This window comes from Pagrus major, chromosome 16, assembly GCF_040436345.1.
Source record: "Pagrus major chromosome 16, Pma_NU_1.0".
Lineage (NCBI taxonomy): Eukaryota > Metazoa > Chordata > Actinopteri > Spariformes > Sparidae > Pagrus > Pagrus major.
The window spans coordinates 10,181,945-10,202,213 of NC_133230.1; the positions used below are offsets into that span (position 1 = coordinate 10,181,945).

Below are 20,269 nucleotides of genomic sequence, written 5' to 3' on the forward strand. Positions count from 1 at the left end.
ATTTCTGTGTGATTTTTTAAATGAGCTGGTACTTTTCAGGGGGGTGCAGCATGAAAACTAAAGTCAACTTCAAACCCTCTCCTGTCAACTTAGAAGAAATTCTTGATGGAGTTATACCACAATAGTTGTATTATGGATGCTGAGGATATAATCTGTTGATGTTTACATGGATGTGTAAACAAACACTGTCCATCTATGTTTACAGTGAGTAGAAAGGTAGATTTGAGGTAAACATAACACACATGTGATTGATAATTCAATGTATTTCTGATCCAAAGTTAAAAAATCTGTCATGTAGTTGCAGAAAACAATCACTGTGTAAAACATCCAGTCTATCCAACAATTACATACTTTTTTTGAGATACTATGTTTTGCTACTTTATACTTCCACAACACTACATTTTGGAGGCAAATACTGTATTTTTTTACTCCCTTCATTTATTTGATAACTTAAAATTCATTCAGATTATCAGAAAAATGCTGATTATCAGATCTGATTATCAGCCAAGAGGGTAATCAGTCAACACACAGCATACAGTTTAGCCTTATAAATATAGTATATATATATATATAAAATGTACTTTTACTTGTACTTTTAACACTTAAATACATTTACTGCAACAACATTACTTTTCATTTAATATCAGCTAGCCTGCTTTTTTCTTTTTACTCAAACACACTTAACATAATATCTTTATTTTTATGTCTTTTAGGTGCTTTTAGTTGTTCATTATTGCTTTCATGTACATTTCATCTACATCTACACATCTACAACAGGTAAATGTTTGTTGTTACCTGTCTTGTTCCTGAAATAACAACAATAACAAACCAATAAAGCTGATCCTGATTCCTACATGTGGCTTCATGTCTGCTGCTCCTGCAAGTATAGAAACATTTATGCATAATTGATTTGAAGGGATCTCACCTGCAGGACTGTAACACAGGTTTGTTGTCCAGCTGAGCAGGTGGATCGATGCAGCAGTGTCCCACAATAACCTCTCGAGCAGCTGACACGCTGAGCTGAACTCGTCTTGACCTCTTGACCTCGTGCACTGGATGCGTCTCCCTCCCTGTGTTGACATGCGAGGCGTGACATGACCACACACAACTTCTCCTCCTGCCTCGGGGGAAAAAAAGTCATCACTGCAGTGATTCTGAGCCAATGTTCAACTGTACGGGAGCACTAAGCCAAATCCTCCACCATCATCATGTTTTCATCCTTGCAGGGGGAGGGAGGGTTGACTACGAGGCAAAGTGGGGGGAGAAACAGACACACGCACGGGGCCTAGTCGCCACATCTTTCATGCGAAGAAGCTGTGCCGCTAAACAGTCAGTAACCTGTATTTATTTGCACGAAATATATGTGTACGACATGTTTGTTTATGGTAAGGAGACTGGGGTAGAGGTGGAACAACCTGTCCCAGACTGGTTTGGTCCCGTTCGCCTGCTCTCCTGCGATGCAGTCGGGGCTAACTAGCCTGCTAGCTAGGCGAGGTGGCTAAGTGTAGTTAGCGCCTAGCTTGTTTTGCCAGACGTAGTGTAATTTCAACAAAAACGTAACGTCAGAGAGCTGTTTGCTGTGAATGTCATGCTGGTACATGTAATAAAAAACACTTATATTGAACGATGGTTGCTAAAACAAGCAACTTAACCCTACGACAGGCGCAGACGTTGTTAGCGTTCGCTAGCAACGTGAGCTAGTTTACGAGCTAGCAGGCGGCTAATTGTAGCATGTGTGAACAGTAGTTTGTTGCCATTTGTCTGGTCTTTATCTTTATGCTGGAATGTGGCGCTTTTCTTCCCCCGCGTTGAACCAAGATAACACAGCCGGTGTCTGGTATCTACAGACTATTTCTTTATTAATAATTAACGACGTGTCTGTGCTGTGTACTTGAGACGAGACGGTCCTGGCATCAGCCGAACAGCTGGCTGCTCTGCAAGTCCTGATGCAGCGGTAACGTTGCACTAAAATGCCAGAAATGCCTCAAATACACGCATATTTCTTTCACTAAGCGTAGATACAGCTCAGACCCTCGTTTTGTTTGACATTTTCACGACCAAATGGACATTGTTTGGGCCACACCACAGTCTTATGTCTGTCTTGTGTTGGTATTTCAGCCCCGTTTTTGGTTTCCCAAAACAACTCCGGCCCGGGCCTCAGTCCGCGGTCTAGAGTTTGACAGCGGGCTGCTGGAGACGGAAGCACGTCGGGTGTGTCGCTGTCAGACAGCCCCTCCACCATCATGGGAGACAGCAGAGGTAAGAAAACAACTGCACTGGGTTTTTGTTGTTTTTTTTGTGTGTTAGCAGCAACATTAATGTCTAGAAAACATTGTTGCGCCTGGAAACTGATGCTTATTAGCTGCAACTATACAGATTGTACTTGTATACATGTTTGTCTGGTGTAAAATCAGGCCTATGAAAGATCTGGGTTATGATGAAGCAATGACTAATCTAATACTTTATTAAAGATAGAGATAGATAGTGTCACAGTTCACTTAAAACTGCCTTTCTTCCAAAGCATGTATGTTTAAACCAACTCCACAATTTCCTTGCAATTGTGTATTTAAAATGAAGTTTCCTATATGTCCAATTACTGTCTCTTTTCATTATGACAGACATATTGTAATGTACAGCAAGTGCTATAATAGATTTAAATGGTGCACCATTACAAAAGACAAACTCCATAAACATTAGAGGTGCGAATCTTCACTGGCCTCACGATTCGATTACGATTCAGCTGTCAACGATTCGAATGCAAAACGATTCTCGATGCATCTCTGTGCATGGCAAGAGCTTTAATGAGGTGCTGATCACTGACAGCACACTAGAAAGTGTATAAAGTGTTGCAGACTTTGGCTTCTTCAAGATCTAATCGTTGCTGTGGAAAGTATGGTGACCACTGTTTATGTGCTGTAGTCCAAAACGCCTCACAGTAACATAAAATCAGTGATTTACAAGTAGATTTTCCGCACATCTTACTATGTAACTGGACATCAATAGTCCTTACAAATGCTTATTCTGGCGCTTGGTGATGTAAATGACGGGTGGAGTTGTGCCAGTGTCAGAAGATGATTGAGACTTGTGAGGAAAAAATACGTCAAATTAGAAATTAGGAGAAAAAAGATGTCCCCAGTGTTTGAAAGCATGACTCCTCTCATAAACTCCTCACAGCCAGCTGCAGAAGAAAGTGCCGACTAAATACAAACCACAGCAAAAACAAAGTATTCATAAATAAAGCAACTTGCATCATAAAAATTTCAACAAATGGGAGGATGATGGAGGGTTGGTAAAATCAGCACTCTTTCCCCTTTGCAAGGTGTGCCATTAGTTCCCAGCACAACACAGTAACAAAATGTACAAATCACATTTTTAATTTACCAAAGTGAAGTTCAAGTCTGTTATTTCATGATTTAATGTTTAAATAAATGTGACACAAAATTCCAACAGATTTAGATCACAGAGCCAAAAAAATGATTCAATAAAACTGAAATAAATTTCATCCTCTAGATGACACAACAGTCACATAATGCATCTCTCAGGTAAACCTCATTTCAGATTATAAGTGAAAACTGATGACAATTGTAGAGAATAACTACGCAACCAAGTCTGACCCTTGGTTGTTTCATGTATGATTCATTAGGCCCCAAACTCTGGGCTGTTTATATAAAGCTCTATTCTTTACACGGTGCAATGACGATGTTTAACTAATGTGTTTAGTTTTAAGCAAAGTAAGAGTTCACAATCAAGACAGAACTTGATCAATGTTATTGTTTTCATGCAAAGTGCATAGAAATAATGCAAACCTGCAACATTTGATTGGCATCACAGGAAAAATAGACTCCATGATCCCAGACAGACAGTTAGAGCAGTTTCTCTCTTAAAAATAAAACTTACAGCTGCAGTAAGAACAGGAAACCAGCGAGGCTGCTTATTATTTATAAAAACATGTCGTTAAACTAGGGACTGACTGATACATTTAGCAAATTATTGTTTGTGTGTCAGCTTTTATTTGTTCCAGCTGCTTATTATTATTTTTACAGCTGTTATTTAGTGGATAATTGAACTGCCATATTTGTGTTTGAGTCTGAGAATAAATTAAAATGGTCCCATTTAAAAAAAACAACAAAAAAAACTGCATCACCTCTGTTAAGTAGCTCAGCCATTTTTGTTCCACATTATTTTTTCTAATTATTGCATTACTACTATTTACATATTCTCCTTCTTGCCATCTCTCATCAGATTCTCGCAGCCCAGACAGCTCGTCTGTCTCCTCCCCTCCATCGGGCCAGCGCTCGCCTCCGCTGGTTCCCTCAGCTGCAGCGTCCATGACCTCCCTGCCTCCCGTCACCACCACAGGGGTCAACAGCCCCATCAGTAGCATTGGCTCCCCCTTCTCTGTCATCAGCTCCTCTTTGGGCTCGCCGTGCCTACCTGGCACGCCGTCGGTTGGTTATGGCCCCATTAGCAGCCCGCAGGTAAGAGAGGATAGAGTAAATGCACATCTCAGGACATACAGATCATGAACATGCTGTACATTCCTGTCCATGCAGTTGTTTTCCTGTTCTGTCACAGGTCAGACCGTCATTATAGTTTCAAGATTCAGCAGCTGTGTATGAGCAACAGTGTGAATAAGATTATTCTATTTTTTCAATATTTTTAGGCCAGCGAAAATATAAAGTTCAAAAACTCATTTTTACATTAAAAAAAAATCCATCTGGTTATAAAATAAGTCGCATATTTTTTTTACCTTTGCTAAGATGGTCCTGATCGCAACTTGCTTCAATATTATATTTAATTTGAATGCATATCTGACATAAATCAAACAGATTCTTGTCTCTGTTTCAATATTTTGTAATTCATTGCGAAATTGTTGATAAAATGGCTGTCATACTTTACCATGAGGCCATGAATACATTGCTACAGATCTAGCCATTGCTCCCACTCTTCTTTCTCTATGGTCCCTTTAACACAGAGAGCCCACTATACTGCCATAAAGAAGACATGTCATTACGCTGGCTTTGCTTTTGGCTTAACTCCATGACACAGTGATGTGTAACACAACAGCGTCTGCCTGTAGTGTGGCTCCCAGCGTGCCGGCTCACCGTTTTCACACAGACGTCAATTTGACTCTGTTATTAGCTCCGCTGTCAGCTAAAAAGTGGGAAAATAATGCAGCCCCCCGTCTGTGTTTTATACAGAACAGTGAAGCAGAATAATGACACAACTCTCTTGCATCTAATAAAGGGAGCCACTGTTTGCCTACATGTTTACCTGCCAGATGCAATGAGTTTTGTTCTTCAGTCCTTATCTTCTCTGTTCTTGCAAGACTGATGCAAGAGACGAGAGGAGACGAGACATGGTTTAGAGAGAGGGAGGGACTGATAAAAGTTAAAACAATGGTTACAGGCTGGACTCTCACTGTGACCTTGTGTTTTTGTGGGGCATCATTAAATTCACCTAAAAGAAAACCTTGTCGTCGTTGTATTCACTCTCTCCTCTGTTGTTCTTTCAGATCAACTCAACAGTGTCCATGTCCGGGCTCCATGCAGTGAGCAGCTCCGACGATGTGAAACCTCCGTTGGGCCTGAAGCAGCTTTCGCCCCACAGCCCAGGGCCGATGCTTTCCCAAAAACGCCTGTGTTCCATCTGTGGAGACAGATCCTCTGGTGACAAGACACCTTCAATACAACTCTCATTTTCTGTGCTTCGCCTTTGAGTTATTGCAAAACAGTCTAAACAATTCAGAGGCCCTGAGATTCTTTAAAATGTCAGCCTTGAAATATTGTGTCATCCCTTTTGTTTTACTTCTTTGCCTTCCCACATCCTCCAGGTAAACACTACGGTGTCTACAGCTGTGAGGGCTGTAAAGGCTTCTTCAAGCGGACCGTGCGCAAAGACCTGACCTACACCTGTCGGGACAACAAAGACTGTATGGTGGATAAGAGGCAGAGGAACCGCTGCCAGTATTGTCGCTACCAGAAGTGCCTGGCCATGGGCATGAAGAGAGAAGGTGAGCAAGCAGGGGCACTTCAGCACACCCTGTACATGGCTGCTTTTCAGCCCCTTCTGCTCATGACCCATAAAAATGAGGCCGTTTCACCTTTTCACACATACAGTTCTAGGTTAAAACGGACAAAAAACATTTGCAAGCAAAGATTCAAGATCATTTTAATTGATAAATTATTTAAAGCAAAACACATTATGTATTGTCCACTCAAAATCCAGTTTCAAGAGTATCCAACAGTAGACTCGTGATTGATCTTCTTTTCCAGAGCTGGAAGAAATTAGTCTCCTTTAAATGTGGCATATTTGCTGTCTTGGACTGACACTACTAATAAAGAACTCACTTGTCATATTTATAAAAGAGAAAACCTAAAGTTTTGCCAACTTCACTTCACAAGCTCCCACAATACTTCGGCTCTTTCCCAGCTCAACAGTTTGCTCTTGTTCAAACTCGACACATCAATGCTGGACACATCGTTAAGGGTCTCCCTTTCCAAAGGACCCCTCAGATACGTTTGAGAAATGGCAGCCTTCGTTTGCCCCAAAATGGAGGACACGAGTATATATCAGGGTTGCAGCGGTATACCAGTTTCAAGGTATACCGAGGTATGAGAACTGACAGTTATAGTACCACGCGCATTTGTTCATCTACGGTATTAAATTCTACCGTATTAGTGTTATTTCAAGAAATATTTTAGAAGTTTATATCAACTTTCACGTCTGTCAGGACATAATATTTTGGAAAATTATAATAAAATGTTTGTTTAACCAAAAACTGCTTCTGTTTTCATTACTTTAAGGGTTGTTTTAACTGATGATAATAATAATAATTGTGTGTAAAATCATTTACTGTGAAACTGTGATGTTTTCTGAGACGTACCATTAAAAACCTCATACTGTTGCAACCCTAGTGCATACTTTGTGGCCCTCGGTAATCTATAACGTAAGATCCTAGACGATATACCCCGTCCTTTTTGAGTTTTTGTCTTTCTTTTCTTGGTATCAGAAGTCCCCATTGCTTCCGCAGTGATTCAGTAAAACAAACCATGAAGAAGTCAGAGGGGTTAAATACTTTGTGGGTGCTGTGTAATGGTTGAGGTGATCCTTGTGAACTTGTAGTCTGGAAGTATCAGGTAACTTTGTCGTATTTACCTGGTGTTTGTCTTCAGGTGGCCATCAGTCACAGGTAAATGTCTCCCATACTTTCCACTGTTTGGTCTTCTAAACAGATATTAAACTGTATTACTTTTAATCATATCCCCAGATTTTGAAATTAAACGTCAAACTTCAGTCTTGAATTGTTTGTGAGTTTGTGAAACACTCAAAGCTCTTTATATTAAAAGGAAACAAACACATTTACAAATTACCACTGATCTCTATGCATCATACCAATGTCAAATTAACACAGAAACTCACGTTAAATCCGTTTTCAGCCAGTCAGTCTGAGATTATCTGCAGATTAGTCTCTTAGAGTTGTACCGTGTACAGGTGGTAAGAGCTAAATGCACCGCCAACTGTGCTTTCTCATATTGGATTAGTAGAGAAGGACTGAATTCCCCGGCTCATTAAGATGCTTCATTCATCGTAGATTAATCTCAACTTTATTAACTTTATGTTTGTGAAGATGCTGAGATGTGTGGTCACTGTTGTTTCTATATTGATCACTGTGATCACGAGTATAAAACTAACGCAAATGATAGTAACGCTCAAGGCAGCTCCGCTCTCTACTGTAAGATGCCCCAACCTGTTAACCCTTAGCATAATGTAATTGAGATTTAATACCTAATCTATAATTAGTAGTAAATGCATCACAGAATGATGGTATCAGTGTTGACATTTTTCCTGTGCATTTCACTGAGAGCCTCGGTAATATTTGTACAACAGGGGATAGAAAGAACGAGTACAGAGTGGTAGAGAGGGAGATGGGGGTGGGTAAGCCTTGTAAACACTAACCCCCTTTCCCCCTCTCTTCCTCTTTTTGTTTCCTCTCGTTCTCTCTCTCCCCCCCTCCCTCCTTCTGTAGTGGCCAAGATGAACGACAGATGTAAGGAGAAGAGGGAGGGAGGGGTGTGTGTCTGTGTCTGTATGAGTGAGCAAGAAGCAGAGAGATATTACATTGCATATCTATGAGAAGGAGCTAGTTTGAAATGTTTTGCCGTAGTTTGCTCCCAGTGCTCCGAGGTGGACCTGTGCCAGCCTTGAATCACTTCCCCATATTATTTTTTTTTTTTAACCTTTATAGGTCTCTGTAGGGTTTTCTGACTTTGCACACTCCTTTTAATCTTCATCCTACTTTACTATAAAGTTATTTATTCTTGGGTGCTGCCCAAATTCATAGTTCTGACAGTTCGCCACAGAGCAGATTCACTTTTTTACAGGAACTTTAAAAACTTTTTTGTTAAAGGATACTTTGTTGTCTTGACTTCTGAAGTGGCTGCTCTACGTGAGATGCCCACTTTTCAACATTTTTGCCAACTGGCACTCCTTTTCTTTATCTTTATCTATCAAATACAGACACAGTGACAAATGGAAATCGATGATATTAAGTAGATTAAAATCAGTTTTTCCAAACTCTTGATTTTCTTTGAGAATAAGTGCGCATACTAGGATTCAAACTTAAGGCATACTCATTAATCTATCTCATGTCTATCTAAGGCTGATTATTCTGCCAGTTATTTTCTCGATTAATCGTTTAGTCTCTCAAATGTCAAAGAAATCCCAAAGTGACATCCTCAAATTGCTTCAAAGACTCTTCATTTACTAACAAAAATGCCACCAAACAGCAGCAAATCCTTCCATTTTACAAGCTGGGATCAACAAATTGTTGACATTTTCTGCGATTCAACAAATGGTCAACCAATAAAAACAAAAACACACATAAGAAATGAATTTATAAACCTTCCTGGAACGTGTCAGTTAAATGAGACTGTTTGTACGTATTTAGACAGTGAAACTTTCTGTCGTGTGATGCAGCGATCAGTTTGGATGTTTTATGGTGGTTATGTTTGTATTTGGTGAACAGTGTACGACTCTTACAATTTTTTTTATTCCTATCCACATTTTTAGGACGATGTTGTCAGTGATCTTAAACATACAACTAAAGCAACAACATTTGTAGGGCTACAGCAGGATGTTCTTGATGGACCAAGCCAGTCACATAACCACAGTCAACAGTCTTTGACTGCTCAGGACTTGCAACCAAAATATCGAGCATGCTGACTTTAATTATGTTTATACAATTTGTCCAATTATCTTTGTAGTGTTGTGTATACAATGCACCGTACACTACACTGAAATGGATAAAGCTTTCCAACACAATCTGAATCAGGTTTACTGCCGAGTAGATTCTCGTATACTAGTGATTTGCTTTGGTATCCACACTTTGTTAGATGACAACTTCTTTAGAAACTCAAGAAAAGGGAAAATGTTTGTCAGTATGATTGGACAGTTGTATTCATTGGTTTTACATGCACATAAATGAACCTGATTGGGGTCGTCTTTCTGCAGTAACCTGATTTCATAAAAATGAGAAACCTAGTTTTCTTAATCTGGATAAGGGACTAAGAGAAAAAAAAATTTCCTCACAGTGAAGGTTAATTTTGGGCAAAATGCCATCTCTCTGAATACCAACCTGAATGTCACTTTGAAGCAATTACTATTATGTAATAGTAATAATATATGTTTATGCGTAATATGTATATATTTCTGCTTTGTTAGAGGGCCTGAAAGAAGTATGAAAGACCGTATGAGAGACTCTGAATTTATCATGAACTGTACATATCTCTGTCTCTTTTCTTTCCCACTGTTTTGTACATTTCTTTTCATTTATCTTGTCTTACTCTTGTATCTTGTTTTGTATGCCAATCACTTCACACACCATTCATTTTCACTCATTTCTCTCTTTTTTTATCCACTCATCTCCAATTGTTCTTCTCTCACTTTTTCCATTCTGATGTCTGGTGGCGCATGTGTCTGTACATTTATTTTTCCACTACCTTTCATTCTCTTTTCCTGTGCTCTTCTTGCTGTCTTTAATTGTCGTATGTTGTCTACCATTGCCTGTCTGCCCAAACCATTTGTTTCACTATTCCTGTCCATTCGTTTGTATTTCGACCTTTCCTGTTTCTCTGTCATTTAACCCATCGTTCGCACCCACATTTGCTTCTCTCTGCTATTCCTAATCTTCCTTCCTTCCTCTCCTTTCTTGTCCTTCATTGTTTTCTTCTGTGTTCCCTTCTGTCAACCCCAATCCCCCATCCTGCAGCTGTCCAAGAGGAGCGACAGAGGAACAAGGAACGAGAAGGCGAGGTTGAGTCGACTAGTGCAGTGAACGAGGAGATGCCGGTAGAGAAGATTTTGGAAGCAGAGATGGCTGTCGAGCAAAAGACGGAGCTTCATGCTGATGGAAGTTCAGGCGGCAGCTCTGTGAGTAGTCTGGTGGAGATCCGCTACAATCTGTGTTCCTTTGTGATTTCTCACATTCAAAATTATTACCAAATTAAGCTTGAGATGTAAATATTGAACGTATGAGATGATCTCCACTTTATGTATTTGTTGAGTATATTCAAATATATAATTGAGCTTATGTTAATTCAACAACTGCAGGTACAGTTCAAGAATCCTCACAAGTTGTTGTTTGTATGATTAATATGATATTTGAAGAAATAATAATCAATAATCCTCTAAATCTGCTTTCTTCAGCCCAACGACCCTGTCACCAACATCTGTCAGGCAGCAGACAAGCAGCTCTTTACCCTGGTGGAGTGGGCCAAGAGGATCCCTCACTTCTCTGAACTGCCCCTGGACGACCAGGTTATCTTGCTCCGTGCAGGTAAGCTCTCAATCAGAAGATTTAAAGGGTTAATTTAAAAGTTTTGCATCCATAGTCAGTGTATTAGACAGCAGTGTCGGCATGGAAGCTATGCATTTGACTGCTGTGGACAGGGGCACAAGCAAAATGTATTTTAGCCACCTAACAAAAGGGCCATCTTAGTGTTCAGACTTCAGTTTAAGTGTACGCTGTTTAGAATTAATTGTAGAATATTTATCCCCTTATAATACAACTGTGTTTTCTTTTTGTCATGCAAGTGCGGTCAAACATGAGCCAACTTCAACACCACACTCCCAGCCCTCAGAATTTGAAAATAATGAAATTGGTTTGACACAAACTTTTTCTGTGGTACCTCTTGACAGTGGCTTCAGAGTTTTAACTTGTCCGTCTGCAACATGACAATTAAAGGGAAAGTAGGTGGAGTGTAATGTCTGACAGTCAACTCCTAATACAGCATTTGTTATTCATCATGTATGTAATGAGGTTGCAGAAAACACTGGACACTACACATGAGAAACAGAGAAATTACATTCAAAAGTCTTTTTTCTAGGAATTAGAGTTGTCAGCAGGTGTTTAGTGAGAATATCATTGATAAATTAACACCAGGAACATTCACTTAAACTGTATAATATTTAGACGTTAAGATTCTCCAGAAATATTGACGCCACACCTCCGACACCAACAGGCTGGAATGAACTCCTGATTGCATCGTTCTCCCATCGCTCCATCTCAGTGAAGGACGGGATTTTGCTGGCCACCGGCCTGCATGTCCACAGGAACAGTGCTCACAGTGCAGGCGTTGGAGCCATCTTTGACAGGTAATACATAGATACATGTATGCACAGACAGTATCACTCTGACAGACTGGCCACATTAATGTTTCCCCAGCATTCAGAAGTTATGGAGGCTGACCCAACTGGAGAGGACATGCCCAAAAAAATAAAGTGTTCACTGGAGAGTTTAAGCATTATGTGATATCAGTGATTTTTAGAAGCCACTTTAGATGCCAATTAAATTCACCTGATTCATGTAAATCCACGCCGATCCTGAAAGCTGGAGGAAGAAAGAAAGAAGACTTTATCATCCACGTGGATTTCTTTGGCCCTGATGGTTTATTTTTATATTCTCATCAAAGATATTATTCAGGTTTAGCTGGAATAGTGACTGTGGTAAAAGTTTAAGATTCTGTGTCTTCATCTTTGGTTGGCTGCAGCTGCTGTGTTCTGCGTTGGCTGTGATTGGCTGAGCGACTTTGCTTCTATAGTATTGCCTGTAGGGTGACAGCGCATGCCAAGGTGGCTGGTGACTAATGCTTACCCATAGACATGCATGCGCACATGCACACACGTACACACACACACTCAGTGGCATAGCACCTATTGCAGAGTTTGATAATGTGTTAACGGCTGGCAAATGTACAATACTAACATGTGAACACAAAAATAAAAAAAAAGTTGTAGAGGCCATGGGACTATATTATTTGTTTACATTTTCTTTCCTGCCCACCTATAATAATTGTTTTGTGATCTCATGTTGACGTCAAGACCTCACAACAGAAACCTTCTGATACAACTCATTTTCTTTATCTCCCTACTACAGTTGTCTTTTTTATAAATTAATGAGTAAATACACCTTTAAATTTTCTACAACAAGCTAAATCAGAGCAGTATTTTAGGCTACAATATAGCAAAGAGTATTTATGGTATATAAGTTCAGAGAATATTTAAGGTCCAAGACGAAACTCGCGGCAGGATTACAAATATGTCTGTGACTTCAGCACCACGGACAGCACCATTGATTTATCAATACACAGTAGGGTTGGGCCGATGAACGATGGCGTCATCCATCGGCGATGGCTGACAGCCATCGACTACTAATCCCTGACCATCGCAAACACAGTGATTCAAAAGGCTCCTCACCAGAGAGCACAATCAAGTGGCGTGTCTCCTCAGAGTTGCTGTAGGGCAAGAGTTGTTGTTTGTGATATGTGGGGAGAGGAAATGAAAAGAAGCATGTTGCTTCTCAGTGCACTAATATGACGTCTCCATGTCCCGTTCATTAATTTCTTATTAAACCAGTTCAGTTAGGTGAACCCAAGAATTTTCCTGCGGGCCGCTGTTTCTCTTAGTCATGCCGTTTGTATACACGGTTTTCTTAGCTTAGCTTCCTTGTCTAGTTGGCCAACCTTGTTTTATGCATATGAGGCTGAACAAAGCCAAGTTACTGACATGTGGTGCGGAGACGAGGACGTTTTGAAACCTGGCACAGGGGTGTATGTCGTTGGTAACAGGAGATAGTTTCCTCTGCAGGGCGAGACAGCTGGAGAGTCATGTCAGAACAACGGTGGGAAACAGCGGCGGCTACAGTGGTGAGCTAATACGCAACTGCTGCCTTACGACAACACTGAGGGGACACGCTGCCTCTGATTCGTAAACAACGATGCCGTCGTCCATCACGATATTTCACTGTAAACATCGTCATATATAGTAATGGTCATGGCCATAGATTCTAACTAGTATAAACTTCAGTCAGGTGAAGGATCAATGAGTCAGGCAGAGTAGACTATCATATTCAACTAAACAACCCCATCTGCCCCTGTACTCTCTGCTCCTAGGAATGGAGAGGAGGATGCATGTTGGTTTATTTGGCTTACAAAGGGGAGGGCATCCGGCCACATATCACCCACTGACTGTAATTGAATTACATACATATTATTGTTCTTTATGTTCTTCTATATCAATCCACAGTCATGCACATTTTTAGCTAAGAGAAGCTTTTAAGTTTGAGATCCCAAAATACTTTAAAATATAAACATAAAAACAGCCTCATCAATTGTTATCTCAGATTACAATTAGATGTTTTTGACATTTTTTTGATAGAAAAATTATATTCGGTTAACATGTGACATAGGGCTGTGCAATAAATATACATTTCAGGATAAAACACATTTTCTGTCATTTTCAGTAAATAAATAGTTGAAAAAAATATGGAAAAGGCCTATTTCCTCGACAAATTAAAAGTTCTAACTCATATTTTTCTCCTTTTGTTTACAACCTTTGTACAAATTTTAAAATAAGCTTGTGACAATAATATAAAACAGTTTTACATAATAATGTTAAGTATGTGTTCTGCGTCACTTTCACTCTCCTCCGTGTTTGTTTGTGTTGCCCTCATACAGTTTTCCCTCCTGCATCCATGCTGTGCAGAAGAAAGCAAAGCATCATCCAAATCATGAAAATATTGCCATTTAGACTGTGCTTTGGATCACAATGAAATACCCAAATCACTTTTTAAAAAACCACAACTATCTTTTATGTTAAATCCAAACTACATCAGGGTGTCAGTTCACTGTTAATTACACAGAAATTACATTGTTAGAGAGGGTTATTGTTGCTTAGAAATCTTGTATGGCAAATGGCTAGATGATTTTCTTCTGATACTTATTAATATTCTCATAGCACTGCTCTCTTCTTGCAGCAGGCTTTTGTTTCAGCTTCGCACCAGCATCTGTTTGAAACTACTATATCATATTTTATACAGGAGGATGCAAATGATAAAATATCTCACTATATCTTACTACTTCTTGTTTTTTAATGGCTCAGAAGTGCAAAAGACAACAAGCTCTAACGAAACAACTGAACAAACTGCTTTTTGCAGAGAACACAACAGAAAAACATGGCATTTCACAGCACAAATTGACAAAAGAAAAAACACATAAGTCAACATTTTGCAAACTTGAAAAGGTGGGTACCTACTATTTTGTGTCTCTAAGCGTGGGGTTTGACTTTTCGACCCATGTATCCCCAAATCCATGAGCGAAGGAAGTGTGACAACCTGTAACAGGTGCACACAGCAGAAGAAAAGAGCGTGTGTTGCGTCTTTATCTACATATTCTTGTTATTTCAGTGACACTGTTGCCACCCAATAAATTACAAGAACGACAAAGATAGTAGGCACTTCTCTTTTTAGGTTGTTGTGTTTTTTGAAATGTTTTGTTTTCTGTTTTGTTCATTTATAAGTTGTTGATTTCTGTTTTGTTGGTTATTTTTTGTGTTAATTAGTTTTTTGAAATGTTGTATTTTGCACTTCAAGCCTCTAATTTTCACACAATAGGATCAATTCTGTGAAGCCTGCTTGAAGTCCAACTGAAAGCACATCTAGTCATCAGAAAAAAGGGATTTTGTGTTCCACTGTAGGACAAATTAAACAAACTTGCATCCTTGTAGCTTACATGTCACAGGCATTGTAAATGATATTGACGAGTAAAGAACATACCAGCGTCTAACTGGACCAAAGTGACGTTTACTGATACATTTACATGCTGTTCAATGTGCAGCAGCTGAATCAATCCTACAAACTGACGTCATCACAGCACTTTTACCCCGACCCATAACCGTCTGCTCTGCCTATGAAATGACACTAACATTACTGCTGTATGCAGGATTTATAAAATAAAGTCACCATCTGCATAGACAGATATTTACAGAGCAGTTATTAGTCTGTAGCAGACAAAAAACATTATTTCAGTTGGACTTAAAGTTAATTTTCATGATGCATTGACACGTAGCTTAACAAAGGTCGAGGGTCTAGTTTTTCACTTGTGAACAGTTTCATGTGTACTAATGGTTTTCTGCTGTTACACATTTGACTCATAAGATTTATCATAACCTCCTTTTTGCTCATTTTTGAAACATGTGAATATAGTTGTGTCTTAAGTAAGACTACAGTGTTAGGGTGCAGGTGCAAGATAAATCAAACTGAGTCCAGACACAAAAAATGTCAACAAACCCCGAGCATAGTATTTAACAACAGTTTTAAACGTATCAGAAAATAGTTTATAAATCATGTGTAAACGCACTGTACAGCTGAAGGGATCAGATAACAGACAATATTCTGTAATAACAATGTAACTGTGTAATAACATTGTAATAACACATTGTGATTGAATACACAGGGCGCACAATGCTGAGGTTGGGGCCATATTTGACAGGTAATTACGCCACTACACACAACACTTTTCTTAAACCCCTCCTCTTGACTCAGCATTGAGAAAAACACAGGCCCAGAGCTAAAAGGTTGATGCTTCAGGCTTTTCCGCAGCTTTGCAGAAGCCAGCAGGTTTTCGCTTCAAGATATTATTCAGAACGACATCCACTCAGAATCATTTGACTCAATCAGGTTTAGATGATGATTCACTGTTGAGCCTTCGGGAGTTGGTGATGGTCCACTTCAGTGACACTCTGTCCGTGATGGAAAGTTCGAATTATACATCAATGACATACACTCTGGGTCTACACCAAGGGCACCCCAGCTTTCCTCTCAAACAAATATGAATAAAACTGTTATGCACTAAAATGTGAGTGTGCGTTTGGGGTTAGAGAGTTAAAATATGTTTAGCCTCTGAACCCTGACTGCCATATGTCTCAAGAGTCAACAGCTGATGGTCACTTACACACCGTTTTCACAACAACTTTCACACATTTGCTAGCACAACTAATATTGAGACAAGCAAACACTAAATTATTAAGTAGGAAAAAACAAAAACCAGCACCAGCCGCAGCCAGAACTTACCACCATTTGGTGGCAGCAGTCGCCACTCTGGCCAGGTGTAAGGAGTGTTTTTTCTTGCCCCTGCAGAACCAGCAGTTCAGCCATTCACTAAGTAGTTTGGATTTAAAGTCATTACATTGAGAAGAAACCATAATTAACAGTGTGATTATTGAGTCTGGTCCCTCTCTGTTGTTGTTACTCTCATTCCCTCCCTTTCCTCTTGTCTCTGGGATTACCCTCCCCTCCTCTCCTCTCCTCTTCTCCTCTCTCCTCTTCTCTCCTCCTCTTCTCTCCTCAGAGTTTTGACAGAGCTTGTAAGCAAGATGAGGGACATGCAAATGGACAAGACAGAGCTGGGCTGCCTTCGAGCCATCATCCTCTTTAACCCAGGTACACAGACACGCGGAAGGTTTAAAATCATGTGGAAAATCAGGGACACCAAATGAAAATGAATAAATTCAAGGCTAGCACTCAAAGTAGGTACATGTAAAAATGTTGGTAATTTCTCTATAGAAATAATCTAAATGTCTGTTTTCACCTGAAGATGCAAAGGGTTTGTCCAACCCCAGTGAGGTGGAGCTCCTGAGAGAGAGGGTGTACGCATCTCTCGAGTCTTACTGCAAACAGAAGTACCCCGATCAGCAGGGCAGGTACGCTGTAACACACAGACATACTCAAATGTCAGAGGTGAGGGTCTTTGCTTTGACTGGCGGCAGTTAGATAATATTCAACACAGCCGTTTAAAAATGTCATTGCTGCACAGAACAGCTGGTTGAAGTATGGATATTATGCAGGCCACAAACAAAAGACATCTACCAGAACGAGTTCTGTTGAGTCACAAATTTGCCTTCCCTTACTTAAACATGGCAAAAGGTGTTTTTAACCAGTTCTGAAACAATTTCAGTTTAATACTGATGCCACCGCTTTGATCATGTTAGTATGTTTATGCTCTTCAACTAAGCTGGCTGAAGAAGTAACACTGACTGACAGTAATACTGTCACTTTCTGGTGAGGTTTACACATACAGATTTAAAGTTGTACATTTCATTTTGACTGTATTTTTTAAAGCTAGGTGTAAATGCAGGGCAAGGTGGAACATGCCTTTTGTCAGTAGACAACATTTGAGACTTTGTCAACATACTGAGCATAAATTAGGCTTTACACTGTTAGATATTATTAGATATTGTGTTATGTATCCCAACCCACTTGACTCCACAACCAGCTGCAATTAGCTCCAGTCTAGTAAGTTACATTTCTGCATTTCCCAGAAATCCATTTGACAACAATCTGAAGAATTATATTTTCACGCTTGTTTTCAGTTGATATGATTGATAGATGATTTCTCACTCTGCCGTCCTTCTCATCCTTCCCTCTGTCATGCAGGTTTGCAAAGCTCCTTCTGCGGCTCCCAGCACTGCGCTCCATTGGTCTGAAGTGCCTGGAGCACCTGTTCTTCTTTAAACTGATTGGTGACACGCCCATCGACACCTTCCTGATGGAGATGCTAGAAGCGCCTCACCAGCTCACCTAGAGGAGCCAGGTTCGGTCCGGTCAGGATCCGATGTACACCAGGATTACCAACAATGTCACCCCATGTTTGGGTTGTTGGCTCTTCTTGTTGGGCCTCGCTTAACTGCAGCACCTGCTGGTTTTAATGTACCGGCTGTACATTTGTACACTCACACACACACAGAGAAAGAAAAAAACACACATATTCCCTGTCATAGGCTAATTCTCATCACACACATACGCGCAGATCTTAACTTGCATCAATGACTTGACATAAAACGTAACTATTACACAGATGATATGGCTCTGAATTGCTAATATGCTAACACACACACACACACACACTCACACATTTTCAACATCTTTTCCCATATTCAGTTTTCCACCATAGGGGTTATTACAACTCAAGGAATACATCCCCTTTTATCACACATATACAGTTAATGTCTTAATTTTAAGTTAGCCTTCAGTTTTCACATCTTCATCTCACAGTGGGTTTTTGCTTCTGCGTAACTGGTATTACTTCCCCTGTTTTTACTTGGGTGACTTAGTTACACTGCTAGCTGCACCTCTGTATATTATATCCATCACTAGCCAGTTAGTTATTCATGTATGGTTTTAGCTTAAAATCAGGTGCGTAGCATTTCAATCAACTGTCCTCCATCAAAAAAAAAATCACTTCTTATTGGCCAGGAGGTGTCCTTTTAACGGACAGGCAGAAACACCCTCCCAGTGAGTTTATCCGGTCTTGTAAACATTGAAATATTTTATGCTTTTTTTTTGAATATTCATGCTGAAACTTGTTTGAGTTTCTATTTTGAAGTACTGTACTCATGAAATGAGAGCTTTTTCCAAGGCATTGAAATCCAGGAAAAGGGGGTTGGGAGCACTTTGTTGAACAGAAAAACTTTGTCCCTCCCACTCTGATGCGCACAGCGGGCTTTGTAAGACAAGAAGAATGACTTGAATTTTTTTTTTTTTTCCTAGTTTTGATTTTATCCTTTTCTCTATTTTGGCAGTTGTTTGGTATTTTAAACCGCTCGAGGCTCACGGGAAGTACAGCTTCATGCGAGACAAAATCGTATTTGTTAGTCTTTTATCTCCCGTTCCCCCAAATCCTCCCTTTGCTGGTGGTCATTTATGCACTTTTGTGAGTTGTAACTGTGTAAATGTTCCTGTTTCCTAGAAATGACCATCTATTCTCAGACACCTAAGATGACCCTGAAGGTACTATGTGTAGGGTTTTCACATTATTGCATCATTTTTCAAGTCAGATGTGATGATTTGTTATATTACTTGTTTAATAATTGGCCACTCCCTGTACAGATGATGACCAGGTTTGGGAATTAGCACTAACCACCAGTCAAATGGTTGGAAATGTTGGCTGCATCAGGTATGTTAGTCTGTCCTAACACCCTGCTCAGCTGAATGTCAATTATACTTGATAGGTTGCTCTTTATTCCAAAAAGTCCTTGTATCACCTGTTTATTGGCCACGGCGGAGAAAAACAAAATGCTGTGTTCTTTGAACAATTCTGCTTATAACTGGTCAGCCTCTATTTCAGTTGTGTGTCCTACTGTTCAGCGAGACTATTGAGTGCAGAAGTAACTGTGACGTTTGACCCCTCTACACAGGAATTATTGAAGTGTCCTTGTACAAGATACTGAAGTGGTCAGAGATACATTGCTTTGCATTGGAGATGCTGCACTCTGTCCCCTCTATATAATGAGGGGCAAAAAAGCTGATATTTGTTTTGTGCTACACAATGAACAGCAGCAGAGATGAAAAATGTAAAGACAAGCTGAAATTAGCTGACGGAGGCAATCATGCAACATTTAATTTCACCTGGTAGTCAATTGGTATCACATATGGCTTGGTGGTGTTTGAATTACAAAAGACCTCTTGTGTGTCATGTTACTGTAATGCAATAATGAAATAGGTTAGTCCTACATAATGGAAATCCTACACTTACTACCTGCTGCTTTGGAAACTTTATTTAGTGTATATTGGCTCAATGCTTGCCACTTTTGTACAGTAGATGTAAATAATAAAAAAAAAAACAACTACACAGGAGTCATGCAGAAACAAAGGCCTGTTCACACTCACGTGAATGTGAAATATGTGGCTCCCAAAAAAAACAATTCAAAGCTCTATTTTTTGCTGTTGAATCAACATTCGACATGTAACGACGTCACTATTAAATTGTTATTGAGCCCAGGGCCAAACCACACCTCACCGCTGCTTTTGCACCAACTTCTGCCAATGTTTCCTGTTGTTCCTGGTGATTGATTGGCTAGATTTCATTGACAACAGCACTTGACATTTACTGTGATTGAAATTTGTGGGCAAGTGCATCTGAGCATTGCAGTGAAA

At 39.8% G+C, this 20,269-nt stretch overlaps 1 protein-coding gene across 4 annotated transcripts; it reads left to right on the top strand.

Moving 5' to 3' along the window:
- Positions 1-1,161: 1,161 nt before the first annotated feature.
- rxrba (retinoid x receptor, beta a) lies at positions 1,162-19,936 on the top strand. Of its 4 annotated transcripts, XM_073484500.1 has the most exons (13): positions 1,264-1,329; positions 2,119-2,259; positions 4,243-4,478; positions 5,516-5,669; positions 5,834-6,013; positions 8,030-8,050; positions 10,271-10,431; positions 10,708-10,837; positions 11,523-11,655; positions 15,792-15,827; positions 16,686-16,777; positions 16,932-17,037; positions 17,771-19,394. In XM_073484500.1, exons 2-13 carry the CDS (start codon positions 2,244-2,246, stop codon positions 17,916-17,918), a joined length of 1,413 nt encoding a protein of 470 aa, XP_073340601.1. In that variant the 5' UTR covers positions 1,264-1,329; positions 2,119-2,243; the 3' UTR covers positions 17,919-19,394. The 4 variants fall into 4 exon arrangements, with proteins under 4 accessions (XP_073340602.1, XP_073340601.1, XP_073340603.1 ...); XM_073484501.1 differs by lacking the exon at positions 8,030-8,050 and having other exon boundaries at positions 1,162-1,329; positions 17,771-19,936; XM_073484502.1 differs by lacking the exon at positions 15,792-15,827 and having other exon boundaries at positions 17,771-18,007.
- Positions 19,937-20,269: the final 333 nt, after the last annotated feature.